The following is a 9938-nucleotide window of genomic DNA, read 5'->3' on the forward strand; positions in this document are numbered from 1 at the left end:
CTGTGCGTAGACAGGGTGAGAGTTTCAATGAGCGAAGGCCAGCTGAGAAATCCACTGCTTGTAGACAGGGTGACAGATCCACAGAGCGATGTCAGGGTGAGTAATCCACTGCGCGATGACAGGGTGAATAATTTAACTTCCACGGAGAATTTAACCGAGCTTGCCGGACCGCGGCTTCAGACCCTGCGTAGGTACGCTGGACAGCGCCTCGGGCAGCACAACAGCCGAAGCTGCAGCGGAGAGTGAGATGTCAACCACTCAGAGAAAGCAGTGCGGTGGGTAACCTGGCAGATGGCGACAGCAGAGAACTCAGGTAAAATACGGAAAATAACTAAAGAAATCAACAGGAGCTATGATTAATAACTAGACTTGGAAGAGAAAATAAAATAACAAAATGAACAGATAACTAGAGTTATACGATACTGGGTACTAGACCGACTAGACAAGACAGGACAGGAGATATGGCAAGGCAGAGAACAAAGGGCTAAGGGCACTAATATAACAATCAAACGAGGGGTAAATAATTAACAGGTGTGGTGACGCAGGTGTAGGAAATCACGCTGATGAAGAACCCAAATGACAAACGCGCATGAGCAGAGCTGTAAAACAAACACAGACAATGAAAACACAGAAACAAAGCAACCAATCAAACTGACGTCCTAACAGTAACCCATACACCAAAAAAATATTATTTGTTTGTTTGTTTGTTTATTTACTTATTTATTTATTTATTTATTTATTTGCAAAAATATGTTTTAAACATATACTACATTTTGTAGAAATTAATGCTTGAATAAATATTTTTTAAATTTAAAATTATATTTAGTTTTAACCTTCATTTATTAATATATATTTCAAAATGTATTTCAGGGGCAACAAATGCATTTCAATTTTACAACAAGGCAAATATATATACAACCCACATATACTTATACATTTTAAACAAACTTTTATATTTGGGCCAAAATATAAAAGTTTGTTTAAAATGTATAAGTATAAAATTATAAGTATATTTCTGTAGTTGGAAATTTATTTAATTTTAATCTTTTAAAATATCTTATGTTTAGATTTGTAACTGACAAAGTATTTCTTTCAATGTGACACAAATATAAATGCTTTAAACTATTTTTTTGTAATATATTTCAAAATATACAAAAAATGGCCAAAAAATATATTGGTGAAATTTGTTTTTTACAACATATTTGAAAATATATTTCAGTACATATATTTTTTGACTATTTTGTACATTTTGAAATATATTCAAAATGATATTTGAAAATATATATATTTTTTGCCGTATAGGGAGCAAAACACAAAACATAACCAAATAAAAGAAAGTCATATTTCATCAAATAAATCTTATTAAAAAACATTACACATGAAGCACAATATTTAAATCGCTGCCAGTATACTGCCATTTATAACATAGAGCTTAAATGTGACTTCTGCCTTAATCCAAACCCCAGTATCTGAAATAGATGTTTTATATTCCTTCATGCCTGTAGCGAAGGCTGACCTGAAGTGTAGGGGGCTAGTTGCGTATGGATATAACAGTGTACCAGGGTGTCGGTCAGAACACAACAGACAGAGAGATTAATCAACTTGAGCCTTTTATTCGGCACACCAGAGAACATGTATCAGAGGGGAGAGCCAACATTCACTCTGTAAGAGGTAGCACACAGCAAAACTCTGTATGAGAGTACAGCTTAAAGAAGAGCAGAGCAGGCGTTATTGTGGGTAATGATAATGGTTGCAGTGGTCCTTTAACAGGGCAGGGCACAGGCTGAGGGATGCTCCTTTAATAGAGGCAAGTCAGAGCTGTATGCATGGGCTTTGTTGCATGGCATGTAGAAATGGAGATGAAAGAGTGGCTGTATTTGAGAGTTTTTCCAGATTAATGCAGGTAGAGGTGTGAGATGTGGTTTCCCTGCAACACACAATCACAGGATTCCCAGAGTAACACTACTGCACTTAAACATTCATTACATTAAGAAATAGCTATAGCTTCTCCCCTCATATATTATAACAATAGCATATAAACAGACGTGTCTCAGATGACACATTTACATCATTATCAGTATTTATACATCATATATAATATAACTGACATTATTTAGTATGAACACATTGATGAACATTAATATAAAGTGAGTTAGATACAGCTTAGTATGACTGTTTAGCTGTTAGCACGTGAGCACTATTAATGACGGACATTTAACGTGAAAACATATACACATCGAACTGTACTCACTCTGATCACACGCACATGAACACACAGCATCACAATCTGGTGCTTGTCTCAACAGCAAACCGATTCATGTGTCCAGAATTCTTAACACAGCGAAACAAACATGCATTAATATGCAGCACCGTTTTAGAACTAGCGCTCTTCCGCCGGTGCGCCGTATGAGCGATCATCACTATCAAAATAAAAGTCCTCTTCCGTCTGAGTCTTTTGCACAGCCGCCCCCAAATTGCTTGCAATTTGTTCCTGCAAAGACTCATTCCTAATCTGAAGAGGGTTTGGCACCATGAATATCATCGTCATCAGAGATCACAGGAAGCGTGATAAGTCTGGCCACTGGACGAGTGTAGATCTTATCCTTGACTTGCACGTCTGCAGACCTCACGTGACCATCCGCACTTTGATGCACTTTAACCACTCTGCCAACTGGCCAGAGAGCCCTGGGAAACTGGGGGTCCATCAGCAACACAACTGAATCCACTGTAAGATCCAAAGGGGTGTCATGCCACTTCCCTCTTTTCTGCAAGGATGGTAAGTAATCCCGAATGAATCTTGACCAGAAATGATCGGCCATAACTTGACAGTGCCTCCACCTCCGCTTACTTAGTTTCTCACTCTTCTGATACACCACGGGTGGCAGTGATCCGTCAAGCCGCCCCATCAGAAGAACATTTGGCGTTACTGCATCCAAGTCAGCCACGTCAGATGAGGTGTAACCTAACGGTTTGGCATTTAAGATGGCCTCGACCTCCAGCAGAGTCGTATGAAGCACCTCTTCAGAGATGGATTGAGCTCCTATAACAGTATTCAAAGCGGACTTTACAGACTTGATCTCTCTCTCCCACGTCCCCCCGAAGTGAGGAGCTGCAGGGGGGTTGAAGCGAAAGTCAATCTTCTGCGCAGCCAGAATTCGTTGGAGATCTGAGGACATGCTATTAAAGGACTCATAGAGCTCCCTTTCGCCAGCTCGAAAGTTTGTCCCCTGGTCTGAATAAAGCTCTGCTGGATTTCCTCTGCGTGCAACAAACCGTCTGAGGCTCATTAAGAATGAATCCACATCCATACTGTGTAGGATATCCAGGTGCACTGCACGGGTGGTGAGGCACTTATAGATAATCCCCCATCTCTTTTCTGAACGCCGTCCCAACTTGACATGGAAAGGTCCGAAGCAGTCGACACCCGTAGAGAAGAACGGGGGCTTGTGTAGTCGTAGACGGGCTGCAGGTAGGTCGGACATCTTCGGAATACTCGGCTTGGACTTCCACCTCCGGCACTCTTCACATTGATGTTGCACTTTCCGAATGGCCTCTCTGCCACGAAGAACCCAAAAGGTACGGCGCAACTCTGCGAATACTCGCTCGGAGCCCGGATGACAGAGACGGGAATCATAATCCTGTATAAGGAGCTTTGTAGCTGAATGAGAGGGGTCCAGCACAATGGGATGCTTGAAAGAAGGATCTAACTCCTCAGCCCGTCTGAGTCTTCCTCCTACCCATATAATGTCCTCGTCAGGATCTAGCTCCGGTGAGAGGCTAAGTATACGGCTACTCTTGAGCAGTGCCTTGCCTGCCTTTAGGTGATGCATCTCCTCTGGGAAACACTCAGACTGGACTTTCCTGAAGATCGTCATCTCTGCTTTCTTGTAGTCGGCTGCAGTCAAGGGCTCCTGATTTGCCGCCCCATGAGACTGCTGAGCTACGGACTTCACCATGTCCTTCCATGTCAGATAGGAGCGCACTGGTAAGGTATCTGGTCGATCTGCACGGTTCATCACCCCGCAAGTTGTCACCTTCTTATACTCCGACAGATCCTGGTTGGTTTCACTGCACGGCCAGGATGGCCATTTATCGGGTTCCTTGAGAAGGAAAGTTGGCCCTTGGCTCCAACGATTAGGCATAGCCAGCTCTGCTAAGGTCTTCCCTCGGGTGACATCGTCAGCTGGGTTCTGCGCTGAGTCTACGTAACGCCACTCACTTTGCTCTGTAAGCTCCTGAATTTCCGCTATACGAGTGCCAACGAAGACCTTGAAGCGGCATGACTCTGATTTCAACCAAGTAAGCACCGTTGTGGAGTCACTCCAGAGAATCGTCTGATCTGTCTTGATGCTCAGTTCCTTCTCGATTGTCTGTGCAAGCTGAGCAGCTGACAAGGCGCCACAGAGTTCGAGGCGGGGGATTGAGCATTGCCGTCTGGGGGCCACCCTGGATCTTGCTGCTAGGAACCCTAGGTAGACTCGTCCCTCCCCATCTTCAGTTCTCAGATAAGACACAGCCCCATAAGCCTTTTCGGAGGCGTCACTAAAGACATGGATTTGTCTAGAGACCACGCTCTGTTCTGTATGAGCTGGAGCATATGGACGTGGTAGGGTGATGCGTGACAGCAGAGGTAACTCCGACTCCCATTCCATCCACGCTTTCTGCAAATCTGGGGGAATAATTGGGTCATCCCAATCTCGCGGTCCATCCCACATGCTCTGGACAATCAGCTTAGCACGCGTTGTAAAGGGCGAGATGAACCCCAGCGGATCGTATTGCCAGGCCAGCACCTTATAGACGTTTCTCATGGTTAACGATCCATAGTCCAGGGGCCGGCTCTTGTAGCCTAAGGTGTCTGTTTCCCAGTGCCAGCTGAGTCCAAGGGTTGGTTCCGCCATGCCAGACTCATTGTGTGACAGCCACCTCTCCATCCCGTCAGACCTTGCTTCTCCAGGTAGGTGCTTAAGGACGTCGGGAACATTGCAGGCCCATTGGCGGACCTCGAATCCTCCTGCAGCCAAGACTTCCCTGATCTGATCCACCAGCTCTTTAGCCTCTTCTGCTGTGGGCACACTCTGAAGACAGTTGTCCACGTAGAAACACTGCTCCACCGAATTCCTGACCCTTTCGTCTGGTTCACCATGTTCTCTTGCATGCTTCTGGAGAGCAAAGATGGCGCAACAAGGTGAACATGCAGTGCCGAAAGGCAGAACCTGCCACTCAAAGATGTCTGGGGGTTCGTTACGCTTCATGTCCCTCCAGAGGAATCTAAGGAGCGAACAGTCTTCTGGGAGGAGCCGAACTTGGTGGAACATACTGCGAATATCTCCACTGACTGCCACCGCATGCTCCCTGAAGCGTAGCAGGACTCCAAGCAAAGAGGGTCTTAGTGTAGGTCCCGGAAGAAGAGCGTCATTCAGGCTTCGACCCTGGAACTGGTATGAACAGTTGAAGACCAGACGACTTTTCTCATTATGGCTCACTAGGTGGTGGGGTATGTACCACGATTCCTCCGTGAGTGGGGCTTCCTGTGGATCCACCTTTCTGACGGCTCCAGTCTCCACCAGCTTGTGGATTGCCTCACAGTACTCGCTAGCCCTTTGGGGGTTCTTTTCCAGCCGCCTTTCCAGACTTCTGAGACTTGATAGGACGGCCTCTTTCGGTGCTCTGAGGGAGGGATGTTCCCGTTTCCTCAGCAGTGGGGTTGCGTACCTGAGAACGCCTGCAACATTTACTCGTCTCGTCTTATTCTCAAGGATCTCCACTGCTTCCATATCTTGCCTTGAACGTACAACCACTTTGCTGTTTTGGTAGGGCAGCACGTCCATCTTCCAAAGCCTTTCTACATTCTGTGCCAGCTCTGTCTGAGGGGAGATACTGGTGAAAAGACACTGCCTGGTACTCGTTGTACACTGCATGAGATGAGCAGGTCCTTGTAGGGTCCACCCCAGCCTTGTGTGAACAGCTGCTGGTCCTCCTGGTGGGCCAAGTATCACCGGCTCGATTGGTGTTAGGAGATGGGGGTGATCCGCACCTATAAGTATGAGTGGCTTCACATGCTCTAAGGGCTCTAGGGGAATATCTGCCAGATGCTTGTACCCTTTCTTCAGTCGAGCAATGGGGTAGGTGTGATCTGCCAGAGCCAAGCATGGGGAGGTAAAGGCGTCTGCAATACGAAAGGTCCTCTTAGGACAGGAAGGGATGGAGATACTGAATGAGACAGAGGATCCCTTCAGAGTTTGAACCTCATGTCTGATTGTGCGGAGAGCCAGGTCCTCAGGCTTTCTTTGTAGGCCTAGTTTGTGAGCAGCCTCGGCGAGGAGCATTGTTCGCTCGGAGCCGTCGTCCAGAACAGCATACGTGTCTAGTGTCTTGTCTCTGTTGCGCAGAAGAACCCTGACGACTTTCAGCAGAACACGTGAATGCACCGATGGTCTGTCCAGGTAGAGTATGTCTGCTCCAGAGCTTACCAGGCAACTCTCGGTCTTTGGCGGTTCTACCCTGGGACGCATGTTGGCATCGTGCAGTATCCTTAGGTGCCTCTCCTGACACAAGTCGCAGAGCCTCTTGAGGTCACACTGGGCTGCCTGATGGGCTCGCCCACACTTCCAGCATCTCTTGTTTACTCTTATCCACTCTCTGATTTCCTCTCTGCTGAGTTTCTGAATTTCAGGACACTTATTTAGGAAGTGGTCGTTGTTCTCGCAATAAGGGCAATACGGGTTCGCCTTGCCTTTCTTTGTTGGTTTAAATGAGCTGTGACTCTCTTGCTTCCCCGTCTGACCAGGTACACGACCCTCTGCACCATGAAGTACGGTAGCTGCCGGCCGGCTGCGCCGCTTCTCTGCGCGGTAGCCTGTGGGCCCTGTGGCGGTATGGCCATCAGAGAGGTTGTCATAGTCTTGACACCAGGACTCATGTCTTAGCCATTCTGCTAAATCTCGTAAAGTATGAGTGTGCCCAGGACCATGCAACATCTGTCGTCTGAAGTTTGCTCTCATCTCCGTAGGAAGCTTAGTGAGAAGCCGAGCCACATGAGAGCCACATCTTAGCTCCACATCACCGTCTGGTCCCAACGTCTGTAGCATGCCCACCAGTGACTGCACATTCAGTGAGAACTTTTCAAAGGCAGTGACGTCTCCTCTCTTGATCTCAGGCGTGTCCATGATGGATGCAATCCTCTTTAAGGCTACATGATGTGGTTGGCCAAACTTCTCTGTCAGGGCTGCCATTGTGTCTGTGTAAGGCAGGGGTGAGTTAATAAAGGAGTCGGCGATGAGACAGGCATCCTCAAGTTTCACATGATCCACAAGAATCTGGTACTTATAGAGCTCAGGGGCATCAGCAGGTAGCAGGTTTGTTAGAGCCAGTTTGAGCCTGGAGAACTCCATCGGGTCCTTATGGACGAAGAGGGGGATCCTTGGCGCTGGTCCCTGGTATTGAACTCGACCCAGTGACATGGATCCAGGTGAGTATGGTAGGCCTGATGAGCAGTGAGGGGGGCTCGTGTCGGCCTGGGCAGGAAACTGAGCATAGGATCGAACTCCAGTATTGGTTGTAGGTAAGTGATATTCTGACCTTTGAGGACGAGGCTGAGCATAACCTGGAGCCCTGCTTTCTTTGTACTGAGAAGAGTCTTGTGGGGCAGAGTGCTGGCGAGCGTGAGCTGGGGTGCTAAGTACGGTTTGATTTCTCATGAGCTGTAGCTCTTTCATCATCCTGTCTATGATGGTGATGACTCTGTGCTCCTCTTGGTCCCTCCTGGGCATAGGAGGGTACTCAGCAGTGGGCCATGGCGGAGGCGGTGGATCTCTATAGTACTCATCTTCATCCATAGCTGAGTAGTCATCTGTCATTGCAGGAGGGGGAATGGGCCACCGATCTGTGTACGATTTCTGCTGTTCTAATCTCTGAGCTTTGGTAGAGGTGGTCCATTGTTGTGGCGTCTGCCTTCTGACCTCTGTTGAATTGTCAAAACAGTCCTGCTGACTTCCTTCATACCACTGACTGTAGTCTCTTTCATCATCAGTGTAACGCGCTTCATTACAGGGCGTGGAAGTTTGTGGTTGTGACAATGATAGGCTCGTGCCTCTGAGGCTCTCATTCGAGCCAGGGACAAACTCATTTCTTGTGCCAGTGGTTGCAGTCCCTCTTACATGAGACCGTGGGATCCACTCAGCCCCTCCAGGTGTGAAGGGGGGCATACTGTGTGGTGCTGGGCTAGACCTTGTTGGTGGCTTTACTCCGGTGACATAATCTTGTAAGTATGTTGGTTGTCTTATATGCCGTTTAGGCCTGACTGGCGTGGCCCATGATGCTTCATCACTCGGCTGCATAGTCCCAGCACAGCTGTTATCCGGCTCGAAGGACCATAAAATGTAGCGAAGGCTGACCTGAAGTGTAGGGGGCTAGTTGCGTATGGATATAACAGTGTACCAGGGTGTCGGTCAGAACACAACAGACAGAGAGATTAATCAACTTGAGCCTTTTATTCGGCACACCAGAGAACATGTATCAGAGGGGAGAGCCAACATTCACTCTGTAAGAGGTAGCACACAGCAAAACTCTGTATGAGAGTACAGCTTAAAGAAGAGCAGAGCAGGCGTTATTGTGGGTAATGATAATGGTTGCAGTGGTCCTTTAACAGGGCAGGGCACAGGCTGAGGGATGCTCCTTTAATAGAGGCAAGTCAGAGCTGTATGCATGGGCTTTGTTGCATGGCATGTAGAAATGGAGATGAAAGAGTGGCTGTATTTGAGAGTTTTTCCAGATTAATGCAGGTAGAGGTGTGAGATGTGGTTTCCCTGCAACACACAATCACAGGATTCCCAGAGTAACACTACTGCACTTAAACATTCATTACATTAAGAAATAGCTATAGCTTCTCCCCTCATATATTATAACAATAGCATATAAACAGACGTGTCTCAGATGACACATTTACATCATTATCAGTATTTATACATCATATATAATATAACTGACATTATTTAGTATGAACACATTGATGAACATTAATATAAAGTGAGTTAGATACAGCTTAGTATGACTGTTTAGCTGTTAGCACGTGAGCACTATTAATGACGGACATTTAACGTGAAAACATATACACATCAAACTGTACTCACTCTGATCACACGCACATGAACACACAGCATCACAATCTGGTGCTTGTCTCAACAGCAAACCGATTCATGTGTCCAGAATTCTTAACACAGCGAAACAAACATGCATTAATATGCAGCACCGTTTTAGAACTAGCGCTCTTCCGCCGGTGCGCCGTATGAGCGATCATCACTATCAAAATAAAAGTCCTCTTCCGTCTGAGTCTTTTGCACAATGCCCAAATGTGAAGTTTATCGATGACCTTGATAAGCTCTTTCCCTACAGCACTGTCAATCCCACAATTCACCTCGAGTGCACAAAGCTCGGTCTCACATAGAATGAGTGGGTTGGAAACGCTTGCACATCTTCACTTAAAATCATGCTGGCATAAGTTAATAATGCACCGAAAGGAGATGGAGGACCTCACAGAATAAGCAGAGAAGTTTTGCAAGATTTAGGGGGCGGTTTCCCGAACCGGGTTTAGATATATTAGGACATTTAAGTAGTACCAAACCTTAATGCAAACATGCATCTTGAGACAAAACAACAGCATGGATATATGTTAAGATATGTCAGTGCAAAGTGATTTTGATTTAAGGCAGCTCAAACATGCATTTTTATTTGGGACTAGAATAAACCCTGTCCATGAAATCACCCCTTAGGGTTCAAGTGCAGTGAAAACAAAGAGGTCTCGTGTGTAAATACCGCTGCTTTGCATTTCATTACTGAACCATTAGCACTAATTGGCATTAAAATATGCTAAAGCACAGCATTATTATCCAAATCACCCTAAAGTACAATAGCAGGATGTGAGACGTATGTTAAATGGCACG

The 9938-nt window shown here is 46.4% G+C and overlaps 1 protein-coding gene across 2 annotated transcripts; it reads right to left on the minus strand.

The window, feature by feature from the left end:
- Window positions 1–1597: 1597 nt before the first annotated feature.
- On the minus strand, window positions 1598–9331 carry LOC129447318 (uncharacterized). 2 transcript variants are annotated; one of them, XR_012368649.1, is made up of 2 exons: window positions 2252–9122; window positions 1598–1927 (listed from the first exon to the last, which is right to left on the minus strand). XR_012368649.1 is itself a non-coding variant. In XM_073865761.1 (2 exons), exon 2 carries the CDS (start codon window positions 8334–8336, stop codon window positions 2508–2510), a length of 5829 nt encoding a protein of 1942 aa, XP_073721862.1. In that variant the 5' UTR covers window positions 8337–8804; window positions 9129–9331; the 3' UTR covers window positions 1598–2507. The 2 variants fall into 2 exon arrangements, 1 of the variants encoding a protein (XP_073721862.1); XM_073865761.1 differs by adding an exon at window positions 9129–9331 and having other exon boundaries at window positions 1598–8804.
- Window positions 9332–9938: the final 607 nt, after the last annotated feature.

The sequence above is a fragment of the Misgurnus anguillicaudatus genome, unplaced genomic scaffold (genome assembly GCF_027580225.2).
Source record: "Misgurnus anguillicaudatus unplaced genomic scaffold, ASM2758022v2 HiC_scaffold_33, whole genome shotgun sequence".
NCBI lineage: Eukaryota > Metazoa > Chordata > Actinopteri > Cypriniformes > Cobitidae > Misgurnus > Misgurnus anguillicaudatus.